The following is a 25252-nucleotide window of genomic DNA, read 5'->3' as shown; positions in this document are numbered from 1 at the left end:
TTAATTTGTTTCGTACACAAATAAGGACCGGCGTATATATAACAGAATTTGTAGATCCGTTTTAATGAGGCGTCACTTTGAGGATATAGTCTTACAAATACCAAATCATTAGATTTAATTTTCACTTTACCTACTTGTTGCTCTTCAATTTTCTGATTACGATATTTGAATTTTTGCGTCCTCCGAAGGTGTACCATACTTATGAGATGGGAAAAATCTATTTCACCATTGTCGTGAAGTTGAATTCCAAAATGTTCTTCAATTGGAGAAACAAAATCAGTCCCGTTATGAATATTAGCAGGTGCCAATCCCAAAGTATCTGACACTGAATAATTTAGAAAATATGTAATCTTCGTAACATATTTGATCCAATCGGTGTGTTTATTACGACAATAATGTCGGAACAACATTCCAAGATTACGGTGGACATTCTTAACTATCGAGCTACTGGGATGATAAGGTGTTACAAAGTGTACCTTAATGTTGGCATTATTCATGGCACTAAGAAAAACGTCACTCCGGAATTGACCTCCATTATCACACATGATATGCTTGACAGGTCTACAGTGAGGTATGTATACATTTAAAATGCGATGAACAATTGCCGACGAAGTAGCTTTACGTAGGGGATAAGCTACTATATATATCTCGTAAAAATGTCCAAAACAGTGAGAAGAAAAGTTTCACCAGAAGATGCTCTCGGAAGAGGCCCATACAAGTCAATTGAAATGAAAGAATGAGGACGATCGGGTATTACAGACAACATTGGTTTATATATAGATCGATAGTTATGTTTGATTTTCATACACTCCTCACAATCCTTGACATAGTTCTTAATTTGAGATCTTAGCGATTTCCAATAAAAGGATTTACTTATCAGAGAATATACTTTTGAATAACCGAAGTGTCCAAAATTATCATGATATGCTTTCAGTATTTGAGGTACCAATCTAGGTGGTATACAAATCTTGTTCCTTTGTTCATATTTGAAGTCTTTAATTACTAATACATTATTGGACACTTTATACAGAGTGTTCCACGAACGAAGACAATCACATTCTTTCACACATGAAGTTAAATGTTCTATGATCCTTGCATAAGACTCGTGGTTTCTTTAAGATTTGTGTAACTCATCCAAAGAAATGTTAGTAATTTCTTCCTGTAAGACCTGAAAAACATTTATCGATAATACACGATGATTTTCACTGGGAAATAATCTAGACAAGGTATCCACCTGCACATTTTCAATCCCTTTGATATGTTTGACTTCAAAATCGAAGGATTGTAATTCTAACGACCATCTTAATAACCGACTATTGTAGCCTTGTATTTTCTTTAGGTGACACAATGAGCTATGATCAGTAATAATTGTAAAGTGACATCCACTGAGATAAGGTGCAAATTTTTGTAATGAAAAACGCACTGCAAGTAGTTCAATTTCTGTAATAGTATACCCTTTTTCAGCATTCTTCAAGGTCCGACTGACACAGTGAATTACCAAAGGTTCGTTAGAATCAACACCCGGTTGCCAAAGTATTCCTGAAATTCCAGAGAGTGCTCCATCACATTGCACGAAGAAAGGACGATCGTAATTTGGGTGATTCAAGCGTATGTTCTTCATAATACACCTCTTCAAACATTGAAAACTTTGCTCTTGTGATTCTCCCCACTGCCATAAAGTTCCTTTCCTTGTTATAGAAAATAAAGGTTCGGCTATTTCGGCGAATTTTGGTATTGATCTTCTAAACCAGTTGAAAAGACCGAGTACCTGTCTAGTTTCCTTTAGATTAGTGGGAGCTGGTAAATCTCGAATAGCTTGAACTTTAGAGTCGCTGTAACACATACCATTTGCGTCAATAGAATATCCTAAGAATTCAATTGATTTTTTGAAAAATTTGGATTTTTCAATATTTACTGTAAGACCTGAATTTTCTAAACGTTCAAGAACAATATCTAAATTTCTCAAGTAATCCTCAGAAGTTTTTCCCATTATCAAAATGTCATCAGCATAATAAATTACATTGTTACGTAAATCTTGACCCAATACTTGATTTAAACATGAAGCTAAGGCGGCACTACCATTAATCAATCCAAAAACTACTCGATTGTATTCGTACAATTGTCCTTCAAATAAGAAGGCAGTGAAAGATTTGGAGTTTTCATCCAACATTACTTGGTTGTACGCCATTATTAAATCTAGATTCCCAAATATCGTATTACCCTGTAATGTTCCAAGAATTTCATCTATAGGGGGGTAACGTACTTGTTGTAATTTGATATGAGAGTTCAACTTTCTGAGATCCATTACCACACGTAGATGTTTGCCGTCTTTCTTGGGAACTACATGCAATGGGTTTAAGTGAATACTTCGTGAAGGTCGAATAATCCCATGAGTTAACATATCGGCTATTTGTTTACGTACGTTTTCTCGGAATCGACAAGGAATAATGTACGGTTTAGTCACTATCGGATCTTTGGTATCTACTTCAATGGTATATACAAAATCTTTACAACATCCGGGTTTGGATGAAAAAACCTTTTTATGTCTATACATTATATCCTTAAGTAATAATTTCACCTCTGTATCCCTAAAATCCAATGAATCTATGATAGGATCTACGTGTTTAGACAATGAAAATTCCTCATCTATAGTGAAAATAGGTTTCTCTCTCATTTCGACATCTCGAAAGTTTTTAGATTTGGAAGGGTCAATTTCTGATACATTGTTCACGAAAGGTTGACATTGACTAGCTATATCATCTTTCGCTGGAATTAATTTTTGAACTATTACGTCATCAAGGGTCTTTACAGTAAACGTTTTATTCTCAAAATCTAGAATAGTACGCAACTGTGTTAGAAAATCCAAACCAATTAATACTTTTTCATTCAGTTCATTTATGACCAAAATAGGAATGTTAATTTTGTAACCCTGTATATCAATTTCAACTTGAGTCTTGCCCATTACTCTCTTTTTATGCTTGCCGGTATAATCAATTAGTATTAAATTTTCCATCTTTTGCAATCTGGGATTGGAATAATCCTTGGTAATTTCACGCCAAAAAGCGTAAGATAAAAGCGAGACTGTAGCTCATGTATCAATTAATGCATGCACAGGTATTTCATTAATTTTTAACATTATCCGCGCAGTGGAAAAGGTTTTTAGAAAAACAAAATTATTTTCAGTGGAATCTATATCTAATTCTATATCATCATCGAATCTCCAAAAGCAATTGACGATCGGTAGGTATTGATACATTGCATTAGTATGCACAACTTTTAATTTAGTTTCACCTTCAATTGATTGATTAGATACACTTAACGCTGGTATGGTTTCAACCCAAGCCACATCAGCACCATCTAGTTTAAATTAAAAGGATTAGTAGATTCCAATAAAGTACATTGTATTCCGCACTCTTGAGTATGTTCCGATCGATTACATAAAGATCCTGAATTTGAGTTCCTGTTACTGCAAACTTGTCCATCTATGAATCTATTTTGTGACAAAGTAAGCTGATTCCTATTGCGATTTCTATTAGGATTCTTATTATAATTCCGGTAACTCCTGTTACCGTTACCATATCTATAATTGGGTTTAGTTGAATTGCCGGTACTATTTTGATTATTTGTTCTAGTACCAAAATAATGGACACTATTTCCTGTAGAATTAACATATCTTTATTTTGGATACTTAAGTTTCGAATATGCGCATAATTAATATTATTACGTCTAGAAGTAACCTGACTTTTTTCTGGATTTCTGCTATTTCTTTGTGCTAGAAATTGACTTTCGTAACTCTGAACTAACATGATTAAATGGTTGAAATTGACACATTGAGCGGTCATCAACATTTGTTGTAATCTAAATGGTAATAAAATACGGACAGAAGCTATTATACGTGATTCTGGTTGGTTTGGGTTAAGTGCTTTTAATTCATTATATGTGGCCACTACAAATTCGGTAACATTTTTATGTATCTTAGGGTCAAATGATTTCCTTCTTAGTAATGCGTCCCTATTTGCTAACATGAAATCGTTCTCATAGTTTGCCAATAACGCCTCTTTAAAATCAGAGTACCCATTAATGTTATCTCGGATTGCTTTGAACCACGTCAAACATGGGGGTAATAAGACATGAGGAAGAAGTTTCATGAATTTTGACTCTTTAATTCCGATTAATTCACACTCGTCCTCGAATTTTTCTATAGATACCCTAGCTGGAATATCCTCACCCAGACAGCATGTTTGCTTACCGCAAGCTTGCCTGTTGCTTTTATTTGATTTTATTTCGCTTTGGCTTATACACAAAAGCTTATTTCTGCTTAGCGCAAGCTGTAGTGCGGGCAACCCACGCTTCACTTGCGAGACGCTTTTCTTTAGATTGAAGTAAAAAGCCAGCGCGCGTTCGATTTTCAGTTGTTCTCAAAAACCACGTGACGCTGACCTCAACTTTCGGCGACAAGGTAGTGTTCGCGTTGTTAGCGTCTTGTTAGCATTCAGCTTGAATAAAGGGCAAACTTAATTATTTGTTTTAATTGTGCCGTCTAGTACTCTAGTACTCTAGTCCCACGTACCTATAATGTCGCTCTTTATTTCCTCATACTTCGGTAACCATGAGGCATAACGAATTATAGTATTTATGTATAAAGCATAAATGTGAACATAGATGGCAGCAGATTTGAGCCTACTTATTTCGCGAAAGAATACAGAACTGTTTCAGATATTTTAATATAAACTTCAAGTTTAACTCACAGTATAAACTTCTCTGAATGCTGTGTTTAAAGTATAAACATTTTTCTGCGTTTTTATATAAAAAAGGGTAGAAATTTCAAGTACTCGCGGCTAATATAACAACGTATTAGATATTTGTACGAAGCAACGGCGCGTTGCTTGTCACAACTAAAGCGTAACAATTTTGCTTATTTTGATGTTTTGCAGAAGCGGATGGGAGACTTGGCTGTTTTCACCGTTGTTGCATTTGCTTCTATAGTTGGGAAGGCAGGGGAAAATATATTGTAGCAAGATTTACTCAGACGGTTAAATTATACTGATTTCATACTGTTTTATCTAAATTCGCTTACTGCAAGCTTCCATATAACTTGTTTGGCGTGTTTTCGCTTGCAATAAGCTTAATAAAGCTTGCCATTGATGAGAATACGCTTATACTTGGCTTGCGTTTGAGATAATTTCACTTGTGTTTAACTTGTGAAGACAAGCTTGTGCAAGACTTGCCCAGATGTAACTAACTAGCTTGCTACAAGCTTGCAGCAAGCTAATTGGCTTGCATAGTATAGCTTGCGGCAAGCTAATTGACCTTGCGACAGCAAGTTTGTGGCAACTTGCAGCAAGCTTAAATTGCTGTCTGGGCAGATACACCACTGAATTTTGTTAAGGATTTTATTTCACTGAATCGCAAAGGCGTATCAGTACTATAAGATTTAGAACACTTACAGTTACCGTGAGAGTTCTTACTCTTCCGTGTAGGATGCTTCGTTCTTCTTCCTGATTCGGTGCTCTCTTCACTATCATCCGATGATTCGCTATCTTCAAAAATTGCTTGGGAATGAGGTGTTGGTTCTGTCCCATTATCAGGAGGTCGATTGATATTCCTAGGTCCATCATCGCGCTCCATCTCCTTAGCAAAAATATACTTTTCCTTGAAAGTATGCAACTCCTCTTGAAGTCCTTTAATCCTATTAGAATGGTCGTTTACAACCGATTCTATAACTTCGACGGCATTTTGTACTCCGGTATAGGTTTCAGCTACCTGTTCCATTTTCTGTTCGCATTTCTCGAATCTGGCATTAATTTGTACATTCATTTGGTTTTGCTGCTGATGTAACTGTTCCCATTTATGGTCGTTTCTCTGCTGTAACTGTTCCAGCCGTTGATATATATTATCTTCTAGTTTGCGTTGGAATCGGTTCATTTTGTCATCAAATTGTTCTTCCATTATATGTTGCAAATCATTCAGCTTGTCATTAAATTGCTGTTGAGATGTATCCATTTTTTGTTGCAATTGCTGTTGCAAATTGTTCATTTTGTCCTCAAATTGGTCTTCGATTTTATGCTGCAAAGCATTCATTTTGTCATCCAACTGCTGTTGAGACACATCAATTTTTCGTTGCAAGTCGTTCATTTGACGGGATATTTGTTTGAGTACATCTGCCAAATTCTCAGATGCACCAGTTTCACTTTGATCAGTCCGAATGTCGTTAACTTCACTATCTGATAAATCCATCTTAATGTTTCTATATATTAACTTTCCACTCCTCAAGATGGTATAATTATTTATCGACTCAATGATGTATGTATTTATATTTAACTATACTTTCAAACAGTACGCAATGAATATAACAACTTCGTAGCACTCACTTGTGTTGTCTGCTAAATTTGGTTTACTAAACTTCTTACCAGTTTTTAGCTATTCCCGGTATGAAGGCACCATTATACAACGTAATCGTTGAGCCCTAGTTCAAATAAGTGAGTTGCACACGTATTAGATTAGCACAAAAACTGCAAATGTTGCTTATTCGAATGTATTTATTGTATAGTTATATCTAGGCTGTTTTACAGCCATCATACCACAATGTACCGTATTCTCGCGTGTATAAGCCGCACTTTTTTCACGAAAAAGCAAACGAAAATGTAGGGTGCGGCTTATACACGCGAATGATTTAAAATGGCTTAAAGATAATTACGGTATTAATTTTTTGCGTTTGTTGTACGGTATTTACCGCACATCACAAGAAACGTATAGAAAACAAAGCCACAATCAGACGAAACAACAATTCAATACAGGAACAAACACGTTAACTCAAATACCGCTATTGTTGATTTGAATCAACAATTACCGGTAAACGAACAAAATATTTTTTTAAACGGAAGTAAAGTTAAATTTTAAGGGTGCGGCTTATACATGAGTGCGGCTTATACACGCGAGAATACGGTATATTCTCGTTGCTATCGTTGCAGAATCAACATTCTAAGATACAATACATTTTTATAATAATTATAACTTCTTCTTCTAACCTATATAAAATAATTAAAAAGTTGGCTAGTTTATAACACCTTTGATTAAAATATCTAAATGGTGCAGGTAAAGAATAATTCATGCATGCCGAATAATACATGCTGTCGTTCTAATATAAATTTCGTATTCTACGTCGTTTTATATAATTTATCTTATAAACATTTGTTTCGGGAATGCTGACGATAGTATGCTCTTTCCTGCGGCAAATTTTTTCTCATTGGTAATTTAGACTACGGTGGGACGAGATTCTTCTTCTTCTTCTGCCGCCTCTTCATTATCTACTGTTATTTTCTTTATTACATCAAAATTTAGGTGTTTAGAAGATTCATAGTTTAATGAAAAGCCCCGTATCTTGCATACTTGAAACTCCTTCGTACTGGGATCAAAAATACGTAACCCGTAGTTCTTGTGTCCAGCCGATACATATTCTGAAATATAGGCCTCTGTACTATATTCGAGTATTTCATTTGTTAAATCACCTAAAAAGTCACCAGTTGGAATAGTACTTTCACCAGGTTTTTGCGTGTAAATGACTGAATCAGTATAAAATACAATACTCTTTCTTGTAGTTGTTCAAAATACTTATACAAATCCAATCTTGCTTCTGCTTTTGTGTGTGCGGCTATGACAACGTTTACTGTTGGTAGTGGAACAGGAACCTCATCTGTGTATTCCCAATATACATATAACATGTCATCATTTACTGGAAATATTTGATGTACGTCTATATCATGAGATGTTAATATCTCATATAATTTCTTGGGGTCATTAATAATCCTTACATGCCCCATGTTCTCACAATGACCAACTTTCCCCAAAATGAATTTAGCATTAATTTAGCTAAACTCCTCAGTGCTGGATTATGTTTAATTTTCTTTACATCTAGACGTATTCCTTCCTTTTCATAAAATTGCTGTATGTACTTCTCCTTTAGTTCATCTGTTTCACACAATGATGACCAGCCATTAGCTTCTGGTTTTGCTTTCAGGAAAGTGTTTATGTACTCTGCAAACAAGCCGCCACTTTTTGTTTCTTCATCATATTGAATAAGATTATAAGCCCAAATTTCATGAATATCCATTGTTTTGTATCCTTTTTCCAATGCTTTTCTTACTTCATCTGTTACTCATGTACTATGTAGAACTCGGTCTTTATCGCTGTGATTACAAGGTCTCTGGTTTAATTCATCACAACATGTACGACAAAGTGTAAACATCAATATATCATTTGATTTGTAAGTAAGCACTGGAGGGAAGAGAGTTTTTGGAGGTAGAATACTTAGCTTGACCAATCCTTTCACTTCTTCAATGCTGGGAATCTTTGAATCTCCAGGCAGATAGATAGTGGAGTGACGAATTGGAAATTCCTTAGTTTTACGTATATAAGAATAAAGACTAATAACATCTTTGTAATAGATTGTTTCTTCTTCAGACTCTCGTGCTTTATGATACAAACTTAAGGCATTAACACGTCCTTCATAAAATGCGTCACAAGGATTTAACGGAGTTTTCTTTGTGTATGGATGATTACTAACATACTTCTTCATCTCTTCATTTCCTGGCAATTGTTTTTTTTAAATTCACTGCCCCTTATTTCGTGCACTTCACAGCCAAAATTTTTAATTTTTGAATATTCTTCTTTATTGCTTCATACCGAAATTCCATGGTATCTGTAGGTTTGTTATATATGGGTTTATCTCTGTCGTTAGGTAGCAAAAAATACAGTCATGTGTGAAACATTCTTTATACTCCCACACGTGTATTCTTCCTGTATCGGAATCTGTCCATTCACCATCTACATTCATTGATGTAATTCGTTTTTTCTTAGTACGTGCAGCATTGGTATTTTGAATGTTTCTTGTTTTTTTCAAGCTATCCATTGTACTGCTTCAATTGATTGTACATCTCTCCATTGATACCCGTTCTTTGGTATAATACCAATCGTATTTTCCTTTAAGAAATTTCTTCGATACACCAAGTTACATGTGCTAGCGATTGTAATACATTCAAGTAAGGGATTTACATTCGTTTCAGAGTCAAATGTATTCATAAAGGAAATACATGCTTGGCGTAAAACTTCAACATCCTGTACGCAATACTTGATGAGTTCTTTCATTTTAAGGGCGACATTACGATGTTCAGCATACCATTGCAGAACTTGAGTCTTTCGTCTGCTTTCATGGTATCTGTTCCATAATACCTAATGTCTGGAAGTGTACGTTTATATGTTTGGTTCTCACGTCGATTGAAAAAGTGTGGGAAATATCCTTGGCAGGATTGAAGACCAAACGCACCACTTAATTTACTTAAGGGCAAAGGAAGAAAACTTTCGCCCCATTCATGATCACTTCTGGATTCCAATTCATCTTCTCAACCATGGTCTTAATGATGAAATGTACAGCGGGGGACACTTCTAAATGGTACAGCCATATGGAGATTTACGGCTAAGGTGTACCATTTAGAAGTGTCCCCCGCTGTACATCATAGCCTTTCGAATTGTGTGCAATGCATGTTACTAATTTAATGTTTGGACGTCGTTTTGTAGATGTTTTAGGAAGTCTTCTATTACTTTCTCCATCAAATATATTTTCTCCTTTTCTACAAACGACACAATCATTTTTATGTTGTTATCTTTATAACAATGTTAACATGCATGCTGACTAACCAAGACATTAGGTATATGTTCATATATGTTTGCGTTCTCATCTTCTATTTTCGTATCTTGTGTACATTCAATATCATAAAATACAATCATAGCTTTCTTTCCCATGATAATTTTTTCGTTGGCTTTTTTGGATCTCTCTTCATTCACTTTCATGTAACATTCATGATTAGGTGGTACTGTAGTATAGCAAATATTGCAATACGTTTCTCCACATACGTGAGATCCTTTTTCTTTCACAACATAAATTTTCAAACACTGGGCACAAACTTTCACAATTCAACACAAAGGTTTTCCAGTTTGATACGGAGCTGAGTTAAGATATTCATAGCATGACTGGCCATAAAATTCTCGATTACAATCACTGCATATAATATGGGCTTCTTTAAAGTCACACGGTGGCTTCTGATGACATCGATAACATACAGCTGTACAATGTTTCAAATGTGCATGCTTTTTTCATATTTCTTATGACAACTTTCGCAATAATAACTACAGCTAAAACATGGTGTCAAGCATTCAATGACATTGTAATGGTTATCTATGTGAAGTGAGTTTAAAGGTGTTCTCTTGTTATCACTTGGTGGTGCTTCAAACATAACACCACTTCCTGAAAATCCCCTATACACTGTGATTTTATAATCCTTTAAATATTCCTGAAATTTACGAATTTCAGGAATTCCACAACCATGACTGAGATCTATACCGGCAGCTTCACACAGGTCTTCTGCTTCTTTTTCTATTATATAATTACTTTGAATTTTTACATATCTTATGTATTCGGATTAACTTCTTCCCTTGTTTTTTCAGTCCTATGATAACGATGATTGCATCCCCTAAACATCTAGTACCTTTGTTATTAATTGTAAGAATACCACGTTTTGCCTTTACATATTTCTCTGTATTCATAACATGTTGTTTCAAACGCCCTTGACTTCTTGGCATACGTACATGATGAAAATTCACGGTGCTATCTTCACGGTGCGAACAGAGAGAGAGAGAGAGCAGGAAACATACATTCACAACTCATTCAAATTCACTTACATATATGTGTATGTGTTTTTTAATGTTAGAATTCATTCTCATTATCAAATACATTTTATTCCTTGTTGTCTCCAGTTCCTTTATAGCTAAATGAAGACATAACATTCTGTTTTATTCCTTCACGGATAGTCATAGACTGTAACATTTTAGTAATATATTTTTACTTACCTATTTTAATAAAAACGTCTGGTGTCACACTTGTTCACAGTTATCGAATCCAACGTTACACGAATCACCAAACACACACACTCACACTATTTCAACTTTCAAGAGAAAGACGTACTGCACACAGCTTCACTCTGTTAAATCTCAATTAAAATTATTCTTTTTCCGGTCTACGCACACACACACACACACACACACACACACACACACACACACACGTGATTACCTTCGACAAAACATGTTATAACAAGATCAAACACGTCTTCAATAATCGGGTCGCATTAACCACATCTAATTTCTCGTGTGACCTTAAGTCGTGTGTGTGTTTAACTTCAAAATCGTTGGCATAATTTGATCTTGGGGTTCTCTGCATAAGTGATTTTGATTACTAGTCAACGTTTTCTATGGGAATGTGTTTCGAAAAAAATATCTCACCACGGCTTCAACACAAGCAGCAAATTCGTTGGCATAATTTGATCTTTGAATTCTCTGCATAAGTGATTTTGATTACGAGCCATCGTTTCTATGGGAATGTATTTCGAAAAACTGTCTTGTTACGGCTTCATTACAGAGATCATTATCATCATTTTGTTCACTTTACACATGCAATACAAGCGCCCCTGGGGACTTGAATATACTAATTTTCACCCTACGTTGTCAAAACATTATGAAATGCTATGAGAAGCTTCCGTTCTTATATCATGTTCAATGGAATCCAAATAAATTATTCACTGAAGAGCTGGGAAAGGCATGTTTCATCTTGTTTATACAGGCATCTCCGGGGAATAGGACCAAGGTTAATATTTCGATACTGCTTATGATATCTTAGCAACCCAACACCCAGGAAACGTTCTCAGGGCGATGTCCCAACAACTTTCTCGTGGGACCTGAGGTTACTCAGCGTCCAGTTTATGAGGACATATGCGTATACGATTTCTCATCCCACGTTTTCAAAAAATCATGAAATACGATATACACCTTAGCAACTAAGACCAATTCGATCAAAGGACAAATTTCATACAGTCTGCTGGGAAGCTTCGATCACTGAATATCACAGCTTCAGTTCATAACCTACAGGCGTTTCGTGGGAATAGGACCAAGGCTAAATCCCTTACGCTCTTCGCAGGAGGGTCGGAGGCTGGGGTGTCCAAATTAGAGATGCAAGGGCTCGGAAAAAAACCGGCTTTTTTGAAAAAAAAAAACTCGTTTTTTTCCGCTTTGCTTTTTTGCTTGGGAAATTTTGGGCTTTTTTGAAACTTTTGCTTTAAACTGATAATGCAGACTTTGTTTCGCTTCTCTATAACAAAAAACTCATTTAATTAGTGGTTGATGCAGATAATAATATGAAACCTCAAAAATAAACCATGAATTTCAAAAAGTTTTTTTTTAATTCTTAACATTTTTACATTATGAATTCCAAAGGATTAACCAATATATGAAATGATATTTTAGCCTCTTATATACAATAAGTACTTAAAAAATGATACATAAATAACTAGCAAAATTGTATGTAGTATTTTTACTTCAAAATATCACACACCCTCTTTTTGAAGCAAAATAAAGGAAAAACATGAGAGAAATATGCACATCAAGAGCTTCGTTTCGGGTATCTCTGTACATTCTTGAAATTTTTCAGTTCAGTTTTAACTTTCATATACATTGTATCAATATTTAGAACAAATTTTTCACTGATTGATCACAAACGTAATAATCTGTTACCACCTATCAGGTGCTTCGGATCTGCAAAATCGGTAAAGCTCCAAACTCTGTAATGTACTGACTGTTCCTTAAGCTTGTTCAGAATCGGGAAAGTATCGAATTTTCTGTTCATGGATCATATACGTAATAGACGGTTCATCTGAGCGTATGGTTTCCTAGGCTGTAGAATATATAACCACCATCACGGTTTACCCAGTCCTGAAGGTTTCTGAATTTTTAACAAGAAAATTCAACATATCGTTACGAAACTTTTTTTTTACCAAAAAGAAACACTATGGAATACATTTAAAAAGAGTGGAAGAATCAATCACTGTTCCAATTCACAAGAAAGGAGACAAAATTGATTGTAAAATTATCGAGGCATTTCTCAACATTCTATTAATAAGACTGACTCCATACGCAGATGAAATTATTGGAGATTATCAGTGTGTATTTAGTCGAAATCGATCAGATATATACCATTCGACAAATATTCGAAAAGAAATGGGAACATATTACCCAGTACATCGACTGTTTATTGATTTTAGAAAGGCATACAACTCGGGTAGGGGGAAACATTGTACAACATTCTTACAGAATTTGGAATACCGAAAAAGCTAGATTTACTAACTGTTTAAATGAATCCCAGAGTCCAAGTAGAAAAATGCGAACTTCCACGTCGAGATTGGCTTGTAACAAGGATATGCATTATTGCCGTTATTATTCATCTTTGTTCCGGAGTACGCTATAAGAAAAATCAAAGATAGGAACCAGGGCCTAGAGTTGAATGGTGTTCACCAGGTTATGGTGTATACTGATGATGTAAATCTAATAGGAGAACAATCGAAAGAAATGCAGAGGCTTTATAAAACGCTTGCAGGGATATGAGTAAATGCAGAGAAATCTAAATACAAGGAAGTTCACAAGGATCGTAATATGGCAAATTATGAGTGCGTTAAAATATCAATTAATACTTTTCGACACAGTGGATACTTTCAAAAATCTTGAATCAGTATTACCAGACCAAAATCATACCCACAAAGAAATTAAATGTCGACTGAAATCAGGAAATTCTTATTATTCAGTTCAAAATATTTTGTCGTCGCAAATTCTGTCAAGGAATTTAAAGCTTAAAATATATAAAATGATAATCATGCCTGCTATGCTTAATGGTTGTGAAACATGGTCGTTTACGCTGAGGGAAGAACGCAGACTGAAATTATTTGAGAATAACATTCTGAGACGAATATTCGGACCCAAGAAGAACGGGAATGGGGAATGGCGGAAACTTCATAAGGAGGAACTACATAATTATATACGGTTTACCAAACATCATTAGAGTCATCAAGTCTAGGAGGCTCAGGTGGGCAGGTCATGTAGCCATAATGGAAGAAAGTAGGAACGCTTTCAAAGTTTTAACTGGAAATCCAATCGGGAAACATCCATTAGGAAAACCTAGGCCCAGATGGGAGGACAATATTATGATGGATATTGCAGAAATAGGAATACAGAGTAGAAACTGGATTGAATTAAATAAGGAGAGAAGTCAATGGAGAAATTTTGTGGCCATAGAGAAAGAGAGAGAGAGAATACATTTAAGTTAAGCACAACAAACATAGAGTGGTTAGCTTTCGCGCTTCTATCGTGAAGTCCGGGATTCAACCCCGCATTCGACCATTTTGACAAAAGTTTTCTTAATCCCATCTGTGAATGTAAAGATAGTGCGTGTACTGTGTGTCCTGGCCGACTTCCTTTCTAATCGTTTTTAAATCTTTGTTATTACTAATTACCAGCAGTGATGGATTTGCAAAGAAGGTTAGGCGTGGGGATGTCTTTCGGATTGAAGCCTCTACCCCGAAATTACGGAATTTCTAAAACAAACTAAATATTAGTTTTTCCTTTACTCATAAACTTCAAGCTGTCTTCAAAAAAAATAAATAAAAAATAAAAAAATAAATAAAAAAATAAATAAATAAATAAAAAATAAAAATTGGAATTTTTAGAAAAACTAAGCATTAATAAAAAAAGCCCCTCCCAAAATACTTTTCTAAATCCGCCACTGATTATCAGTATAAAATGGTCTTCAAGGTTGTATCTGAAAGATTATAGTTGAATATACAAACGAAACGAAATATTTATTATGCCTGTACTCATAAAATTAAGCTCCTCTTAAATAAAAGTTAGGAATTTTTAGAAAAACCAAACAATATTCAGAAAAAAACCCTCCCAAATATTTTTCTAAATCCGACACTGATTATTTCTATCAAATGGTATTCAAGGTTGTGTCCGGAAGATTATTGTTAAATCATTGCACAGCTACAGTATAATGGAAATGTGGAACTACGCTCTGATGGATATATTGAAGAACATAAGTTTATTTATTATTATTATTATTTTTTTTTTGTTGCTAGAAGCTAGAGTTCTAAGCTCCAAGATATGAAACACGGATGACTAAAAAGAAAGGATCTAGAAAAGAAAAAAATGTCGATGATTCAGAAGTTAAAATAAGGTTAAACAACTTCTAAAATTGCCCTCAAATACTACGTACTTTGTTTACTTTAATTCATAAATCATGTGCTCCATCCATCATGATGGTGAATTCCAGAGCGAAATATGGCATTCAGGTCACGAAATCTTATTTAAGTTTAGAGTATACTATAAGAAAGCTATTTAAACAGAAAAATCATGAAAATGAAAAAAGCCAAAATTTCCAAAATTCTCGTTTTTTTCCCAAAAAAGCCGGCTTTTTATGTGCAAAAAACCATCGATTCAAAAAAGCCGGCTTTTTTGCATCTCTAGTCCAAATACGTAGCTACCCAATGCTATGAGAAGCTTCCGTTCTTCGCTTTGCAGGAGGGACGAGGGCTGGGGGTCCAAAATAGCTACACAATGCTATGAGAAGCTTCGATTCTTAGCTTCGTAGGAGAGGCGAGGGTTCAAAATAGCTATCCAATACATACAAGAAGACGAAGAAGAAAACAAAACGGATGTTTCATCTTGTTTCTATAGTTGGTAGCTGTCCAAGAGCATAAGCATAGCAACATACTAGTTTTGGTTGGTTTACGACACCCAGGGAAGTTCCCAGGGCCAAAATATTCCCACGGGGGCTAAAAGTTTTGCTGACTCAGCCATCTATAGTGCCTCATATCTACTATCAATTCCTCAAACATTGAACCTTTTACAGAAGAAGAACATCTAATATCTTCAGTCAGTTACCGTCCAAACCCTTTACAAGATATGCGGCCTACAGTTACCACTTTCTGACGGATAGGGAAAATAGCATTTACCCAGAGGCTGTTCCCGGTATCTTGGAAAGAGCGGAGAGCACAAATAGCTCATTGAAGCAGTGTATTCCCGCACTATTTTGTACTACATCAAGTATACAACCTGTGGAACCAATGTTTTTCACAATATCACCTTCAGTCAAGACTGTAATTCCATAGGATATTCGACAGCACCATATTGTCCTCCTGTCTAGTCTCGTTGACATCACTTAGCCACTAATACCAGTTTACCGTGAATAAATTCAATTCAATTTCTTTTTCGTACCTGCCTCCCTTCTGATGGTGAAACTACTGCCTTGGATTGACGTCGCGTGTGATCCTTCTTCATATCCTTCATTGTGGCAATCCTTTTTCTTATCCTTGGTCCAGGATACTTCAAACTACACACTCTTTTCTTCATTGTAGTTCAACAAAGACGTGGCGACGTTGCATTTTTCTTTACCATTGGGCGCTATATCAGTGTAGAGTCCAAATGGTTGGTGCAGTTCCGAAAATTTCAATATTTTAGATCGAAAACAACACATACTTTCCAATAACATTGGTCTCTTATAGTTTTATTGTATATTAATAGTTACCGAGATGGTCTATGTAAACGAACTTATGAGACACCCTATATATATGATGATCACAATGTTTTGGCTGCTAAGTATATATATATAAAAGGATATCTTCCTAATATCTGGTATGTCCATCTTTGACTCGCAGGATAACAGCAATTAGGATTGGCATGGAGGCAATCAGACCTTGTTAGTTGGTTGGAGGTATAGCCCACAACATTTACACACGAGTCACTCAATTTCTGGGATCTCAAGGAACCATGGAATGGGATCTGACGTTAAATTACATTCCAAAGATGTTCAAATTGGGTTAAGATCGGGTGAGTTTGAGAGCATTGTAGCAATTGAAATTCATCACTGTGCCCCTCGAAGCACTCCAGGCTAACATTAGCATTGTGACAAGGATCATTGTCCTGCTGAAAGGCATCATTAACAGCTCGAAATAATGACCAACATGAATCGGTATCGTGATCAGCTATGAACTACCGATAGCAGGAGCTATCAAGGGGCTCTTCACACGCCTACTGGACACGTGGGGGACTATATGAAGGTTCTTCAAATCATAATGAAGCCACCACCGGCCTGGTGTTGTCCTATTTTGCACGTATTGAGCAGCTGTTCTCCAGAAGACGATGGATTCTGACCCGGCGATCGATGTGACGAAGGCAGTATCGTGGTTCTTCGTCAACGTTGTGTTCAACCATTCAACGTTGTGTTATTGCTCTGTGGTCTAATGACGATGGCAACGTGCCCATTCCACTTGTAATTGACGATGCCGTTATGATTGACGTCGGCTGCGGAGGGGGCCGTGGTGGCTCAGTGGTAGAGCGTTCACCTCTTGTGCTTGGGGTAACGGGTTCGATCCCAGCCCCCGCCAAGTGAACTTTGTGGTGGACAAACACCGTGTGCGTGGGTTTTCTCGGGGTTCTCCCGTTTCCCCCACTTTCTTCATTCCACCATTTCATTCATTACTCATCATCACCGTCTCCTTTAGCCTAACCGGCATAACCGTGGGACGTAAAACTCAAAGATTTCATTTCATTTTTTCCGGCTGCGGAGGCCCATACTTAGTAGTGTACGGTGATGTGTGTGCTCAGACGCACTCATGCTCTATACATTGTTCACGTCAACTTTAATTATACCACAATTTGCACCGTATTCTCTTTCATCAGTTCCAGCAGTCAATGAAGTCCAATAATTTTAATGAGTTGCGGGCGCCCCACCTCTTGTGGTTTGTTGCTGGTTTCCTTGTTTTTTTCCACAACTGTGGAAAACACTAACCACAGAGTTTATGAGCACCCGACAAGTCGTCCTGTTCCCAAGGTGCTCCTTCCCAGTCGTCTGGCCATCACACTCTGGTCCCAATCAAACTCCAATCTATCGCTAGTCTTCCCCATTCTACGAATAAGTAACACACTGACTGATTGAGTGAGAACTATGTCACCGTCTTGCGAGCGGCTCTGCTATCCCCCGTGCTTCTTACGTCGGCGTAACGACTTCGCTAGAGAAGTAGCGGTTAGTCATATCATAATATTTCGGCTGGTGTATATGCTTGTGTATAGACATGTCTAGTTCGTACTTTCAGTCTGAGAATAATATATACAAGAAAGGTTAAAAATAAGTACAATAAAATATTCATTCCGTCTCATATAAATATGTCGGGACACTTTCAGAGGTCAAGTGCTTACATAGAAGAAGAATTGCGACATTACTAACACTTTAAACGTTGTGTATCAGTACCAGAATATGAATAGTGCGTTACCTTCAGAAATAATACCAACTCCTCGTGCTATAGCCTTGGCAGTAATTGGGTGATCACCAGTAACCATAATAATTTTGATACCAGCTTCTTTGCACTGTTGTACTGCATTAGGCACGGCAGCTCGTGGAGGGTCTATCATAGATATTAAACCTACGAATCGAAGATCTGTTAGAGGAAAGTTGAGTTTGTCTGTGTCAAATTTGAACCCAAGAGGATATTTCTCCTTGGGAAGTGCCAAATCACAAAAACCTGCAGAACAAAGAAATAAATGGTTAATTAGAAACATTTTCTGTATATGTGAAAGAAAAAATATCAATTACTTCCAGTTTTAATAAATTCAACTCAATGATAATTACAACAAAGCTCTATACAGACTAACCCATGACTTAACGTTACTACTATTTATACTAACTAGGGAAGTACATGAAGTGGTACGCGGGTATCTGCATGTGTTATATACCGTTGGAAAGGTCACACCGAGTATACTTCACATGTGAAATATCTCGCTTGAATGGGGCCTGTAGGGGACGTGGAGACCATTTAAAGATCAGAACAAGGCTCGCTCCGAAACAACAGGAAACGTGTATAAAATAAGAAGCTATGACGTAATTGTTTTGAGACGTGGTATATATAGGTTTGAAAGGTAGCTGAATACGAATCTGACATCAAATGTTTACAAATCAAAATGGCGGATCCAACATGGCTGACACAACTTACAAAGAAACATACTATGAATCTGAAATCAGGTATATAGAGATATTTAATGTCGTTATGTGTGAATCGGATGCTAAAAGTGCAAAATTCAATATGGCGGACAAAACGTGAAGCACTGCTGAAACTGAAAGAAGGTAGGTAGAGGTTTTCGTGGTCGCAATATACGAATTCAATGTTAAAAGTGCAAAATGCAATATGACGCATCTAATATGGTGAACAAAAGGTGCAAAAGTATAGAATGGACGTATGAGTATCGGGAGGAGCCTGGGCTCCGTCTCGATCTCCTCTCGATTTGGAAAAGCACACAAGATCGAAATTACTCCCGGTATCAGTACCATCCCTACTACGGAGAGTGGACATTTATCGTACATATTGCTCACAAGTGTACACGACATAATGTGAAACCGGAAAGACAGTTATGGAAGCATAACGATATTTTAAACGTTTACTTTTCACTGTCATTGTTCGAATCTTCAGTCATGGTATATGAAAATAATTGCAACATACCCTACAGAGGCCATTCAAGCGAGATATTACAAATGTGAAGAGTAGTCGATTCAGCTTTTAACGATATATAACACATGCCGATTCTTCCGTATCTCTCCGGCGGCGGGGGAGGGAGTTGGTAGTAAAATAATTATTGCCTATGATTGCAATCTGTTCATATCATAAAACTTTCCTGTGCACTACAAAACCTACCCTGCATTCTGTGCCTCAATGTTGGTATGATTGTATAGCAAAACACGTTCCCTGTTTATTGTAAAACATCATCTACTTGCCCCCTTATGCACTATAGGTATTTTTCTACTACATGTGTAAGAATAACGTATGTTCGTTCTGTACATATCTTTTTTGCATTTTGCGTCCGCCACATTCGATCCGTCATATTGCATTTTGTACGTTTAACATTGAATTCAGCAACCACGAAAACCTCTATCCACCTGCTTTCAGTTTCATAGCAGTTTTTTATATTTTGTCCGCCATCTTGGATCCGCCATTTTGAATTTTACACTTTTAGCATCCGATTCATACACACCGACGTCGAATATCTACATATACCTGATTTAAGATTCATAGCATGTTTCTTTGTAATTTATGTCCGCCTTGTTGGATCCACCATTTTGATTTGTAAACATTTGGTGTCAGATTCGTATTCAGCCACCTTTCAAACCCATATATACCACGTCTCAAAACAATTACGTCATAGCTTCTTATTTTATACACGTTTTCTGGTGTTTCGGAGCAAGCCTTGTTCTGATCTTTAAATGGTCGCCACGCCCCATACAGGCTCCATTCAAGCGAAATATTTCACATGTGAAGTATACTCGGTGTGACCTTTCCAACGATATATAACACATGAAGGTCCCCGCGTACTACTTCATGTACTTCCCTAGTAAGTAACAGCAGTAGCAGTAGTAGTGATTATTTAACTCTTCAGGTTTTTAGGTCACCAACCACACATTAAATTTGTATCATGAACTATTTTTCCAGGCTAACGAACGAAATTCAACCTTGCAATTACATACTAGGGTTTGTAGTGCCCTAACCATATTTTAAGGTTATCCCGTGAATTAGTTTTATCTGAGTGATTAACTAGCGTTTTGCACATGGTAGCAACAACATTCCACTTTGAAGAGTCTATGACGTGCTCAATGATTCGCCGAGGGTGTTCTGAATCTCAGATTCAAATATTATACCTGTTGACATTCCGTTGATATGGAAGGTCCCCTACCTCATCACCGAAAACTATCCTGTCCGTAATGTCATCATTTTCTAGGAATCCCAACATGCCTACCCTGTAGATAATGTGAAGTTTTTTTGTCATCTTTATTGAGTACTTTCACAAGTTGCAGCTTGTAAGCCTTGAAGTTCAAACGCTTACGAAGAACATAGACTGTTGAGCAGGACAATGCGAACTTTCCGAACTGACTTCATGGGGTTGGCCTGAAAGGATTGCTGAACTCTATCCACTGTCTCCCCTGAATGTGAAGTATAGCCGGTGGTTTTGCCTTTGCATAGGCAACCTGTCTCTATGAGTGGTGTGTGCCAACTATTATTGGAATTCCTGTCAGGTGGATCGACCCCAAACTGTCGCCGAAAGTTGCGTTAAACTGTGATAACGGATATTGTCTTTGCGTTCTTTGCCTTCCGTTGTTGTGTAAGCGCCATTTTCAACGCTTACACAACACTAGAAGAGAGAAACCACATTTTGAACTTTAAGCGTCATCAACCACAAAGTGCACTGTATTGACAACTGTCTACATACAGTGATACTTACATAACTGTAGGTCTTAGAGGTTGACGTCTATTTGTAGAATTAAGTCGATCAAGCTCTCACAAGCTGTGAAGCCATAATGTGCGCCACTTTGCTCACATTGTTCATTATGAGAATGTTTGGTCGTTTGGTCATTATGAGAAAGTAGCAATTTTGGGCAAAGCTGCACTATGGAAAAGACACTATGGGAAGTAGTACGGGCGAGAAGATAGCAAGAAGCGATTGTTTTATTAATACTAAACCTTTTATGCTTAATTATAACTTTTCATAGTAGTTCTGTATACTTGAAAAGATAGAGATTATAACCACATAAATTTACTCTACCTCAACAAATTGTATTGTTTCATTGACATTTAAAACCGAAGCAAGAATGGCGTTGCGGAAAGCGTGTCATAAGATTTTGAAATGACACAACTCTTATATCTTTTTGCCCTTGTTCCTTAATTTTAATGCTTGGAGAAATAAGTTTCCAGTTTTCGGAATTTTCTATTTACTTCTATCACAAATCCTACATTTGCTCCAAATTTTAAGTTCGAATGTATACAGGTTTTGATGAATGAGTACCATAGGTCGAGTTTTTTAAAAGGTTTTCTCGACCCTCTATCTCATAAACAGTTTGAGGTAAAGCATTAAGATTTTATACAGGCCATGGCGTAGTGTAGGTTAATGACTCAGCTACTTTTCATTGCACTATCTTTGTGGAAAGCGAAATTATGGATGTCCACAGAAAACCTGGTGTATATAACAACACGGCGTACTTCAGTCCTGAGTGAGCGAAAGAACTGAGCTTGGAGTACAACCGTGCACCTAGATTATATTCAATTCTAATTTTTGTATTATCGTATTTTTCAAAAACGTACAAGAATTTGCTTCCTGTGTATCTTTATGTGATGGGCAAATTGAGACAAACAATTCATGTTGCTTCTATTAATATGAGAAGACCTTTCTATTCTCGACTAATTACCCTTAAAAGAGAGCACGATGAATACAGCTAGTACGGATTAAAATTCTCCATTTAAGATGGATCTTAAAACACTCTTCAATGTATATTTTGGTTCTATAACATATCTTTTCTTTCTTATTTTTAATACACAATCGTTAATTGTAAACGGCAGGTACGGTAGTGTGGGTGTATTAAGGGAAGCTTTATGGGCATTAACTTCCTAAGTTATTATTTACAATCGAAAAATCCGTAAGGAAAACAATTAACATTTGCATCGCATACCAGATGATTGAGCCTTATATCAATACTTCACTCTTTAGAAAAAGACAGAATTATCGAAGTGAGGCGCGATCCACCAGGTGATCTACTTTACCGCACTCCTTTTATTCCTTCCCCTTACTTCCTATTCATACAATAAAGGAGTTCGTGTGTGTCGGCCAAGAATGAGACTGCGACTGAGGGAACGAAACGCGTACTGAACTACTTGCACACTACTGTTTCTTAAGATATATGGAAATATATCGGGTCTTCTAAAAATGACGCCCACGGATCACAGAGCACTATTCTACAAGTCAACACAGTCTACAAGTGTGTGTGTATACCTTTCGAGTCCTCGTCTGGAGACGTAAATTGCACTATGTGGCAACATCGCAGATAAAGAACCATAAATTAGATCTAATAATTCATCAAGTAATTACTGTACATCGATTCTAGCCAGATGACAGTTAAAGTCAATAAACGTTTACTAGCAACACTTATTACTTAAACAATCAATGTAACTGTTTGATGGATTTGTAGAGCAATACTAATGGTTCCAAGTTAATATGCGATGTTGCCACATAGTAAAATTTTGATTCACCATAGCGGCTGAAGGAGGCCCCGAAAGACATTCCATCATATTACATTTTCGTTTTATTTCGTCTTGCAGAACAGTGCTCTGTGGTCCGGGCAAGCCAATTTAAGAACACCAAATATAGACTACATTTTATTACTACTGTATAGTATCAAAATACCTAGCACACGTTCTCCAAGACCACCAAGCTCCACATAAGCATCATTAAACTTTTGTTTGGTCTCTTCATCTAAACGTTCATCCTTTTCAAAAAGAAAAATTTTATTGCACCTTTCTATAATCTGCTCTGGTGCACCTTTCATTACAACCAAATATGTGTATTTGGGGTCATCGTCCAATTTATGCACTGAAACTTGATATTTTGTTTGGGAGCTGAACGGGATCTCACAAATTTTCGGCATCGTCTTTCGGTACTCATTAATGTCTCCAATGGTCAACTCCACAAACTTTAATAACGCTGTTTCAGAAGCATCTCCAATCACTTCTCTGTAACGTCATATACAAAAAAATTATTTTAATAGAATATATTTCTACCTTGTTTGCTATTTAAATATAAACCTTGAAGTGACTGCTACTTTGCTAATGCGCTGGTTAAAACAATTGGGGCGGCAAGCCAGTAAAGCAGTAATGACCGAGGGAAATCAAATATGCATTTATATTTGGTTCTGAAGTTTGTTGCCATGATGAATGCAATGCACGTATGCTGGGTGATCAATATAAATGTACTCTGCGTGGCCTGAGGATCTCATTTCCGAACCGCTGAGCTGTTAGGGTACTGTTCCGAGTTATCTGCAGGGCTATGCGTCATCCGGTACTGATTCCTACCTACACCATTATTCCATCATCTTCATCCTGCGATGCCTTCTGCAAATAAGATGGATAATTCTGTGATTCATGTTCCCTCTGAGAATACATCGATTGTCTGATCACAAGTCGAAACATGGGTGATCCGAGAACAGAATAGTGTTCAACTCAACATTCCCCCTCACTATGTTCAGCAGCACAATTTCTACACGCCCTATTCTGTTTTGCAGTTAAAAGAACATATACCACCGGCCATCGTGCACAAAATGTCTCTTCACGCAGGTGATTGAGCATGGTTTGGGTTGGCACTCTGCGCCTTGGTGCTATTACAAGCACATGTTGAAAGTCAGTTGCACTTTACCGCCTGTTTTTCTGAGCCAATTACACCAAACAACAGTCTTCCCTCACTGACGTTGTGTATAGACAATCTTGTCCTGACAAGTGGCATATTTTTCCCGTCTATTGAAAACAACCAGTCTGGAAATAGCTGTGAGGAAAGCCGAGGGCCTCAGCTATCATACATTGTCTGCTCAGGTTCACCCTGGCTATGGCTCTCTATGCCACAGATTCTGCTAAATCGTGTTGTGCTACCATTGTTCCTATGCAACACCTCACCAGACCAACTCACATCCATTCACTGCACTTCAAAGCGACACTACTTGCTCTAGCGTTCCGAAGTTGCCTGATAACTTCACGTATTATCGCAAATTGTACCTCGTGTCGTGGGACATCACATTTGCGTTCGTTCGTACGGACCTTCCAGTAAAGATCCATTGCAGTGATCAAGGCAACAACCCTCATAACCAAATATATATCGGGAATTTTGATGTCTTTCAATCGTTTTTGCGTTTTCTGATTTGCTCACCTAATTGTTTGACCAATGTGGATAGCAGTTTGTTAACAACAAACATATGTCAAACTACAATGGGTTAAAACAAACAAAAATTGTCTGAAAGACAATTTTTCAACATACTAGAAGTGATTTTATGGAACAACAGTAGCGTATCTATTCAACTAAATAAATATGAAAAAGAAAATACCTGTTTTGTATATTAAATGATCTACTGACATGTCTTCAACCGGCAGCGTCTCATTCTCACTTTATTATAACACGCACACACATAATTTTCGAGCTCTGTATATACAGTATATATGGCTCGAAGAATTCCGGGCAATAGGTCACAATGTCGTCTAGAAATAAGGATCTGGTCTGGTCCCTACTTAATTTAAGATAAAACATATTTGAATTATGTACCCAGTCCCAGAAGTTTAGCAACAATTGAAAATGTGGTTTTAAAAATTAATTTCATTCACTGTATGTAAGATGCTAGTTTTCTGACCAAAACAACTTTCACCAACTATTCCCCAGAAACGTAACGGAAGCAGGGTCGGACTGAGAAGCTGTCGGGGGCGCAGACCTTAAATCATTAGGACGGCGCACTGCTTCTAACCAAGAAGCATTT

At 36.8% G+C, this 25252-nt stretch overlaps 1 protein-coding gene across 1 annotated transcript in view; it reads right to left on the bottom strand.

Moving 5' to 3' along the window:
• LOC145664181 (sodium/potassium-transporting ATPase subunit alpha-B-like) overlaps positions 1–25252 on the bottom strand; it is a 465697-nt gene that overhangs the window by 110846 nt on the left and 329599 nt on the right. The window contains exons 10-11 of the mRNA XM_081730619.1: positions 23146–23471; positions 18201–18449 (exon numbers count right to left, since the gene is read on the bottom strand). Coding sequence (XP_081586745.1) covers positions 18201–18449; positions 23146–23471 — 575 coding nt within the window. The remainder of the gene's footprint in view (positions 1–18200; positions 18450–23145; positions 23472–25252) is intronic.

The sequence above is a fragment of the Thermobia domestica genome, chromosome 11 (genome assembly GCF_964235325.1).
Source record: "Thermobia domestica chromosome 11, izTheDome1.hap1.1, whole genome shotgun sequence".
In the NCBI taxonomy this organism is placed as follows: Eukaryota; Metazoa; Arthropoda; class Insecta; order Zygentoma; family Lepismatidae; genus Thermobia; species Thermobia domestica.
This window is presented reverse-complemented; position numbering and strand designations above follow the sequence as displayed.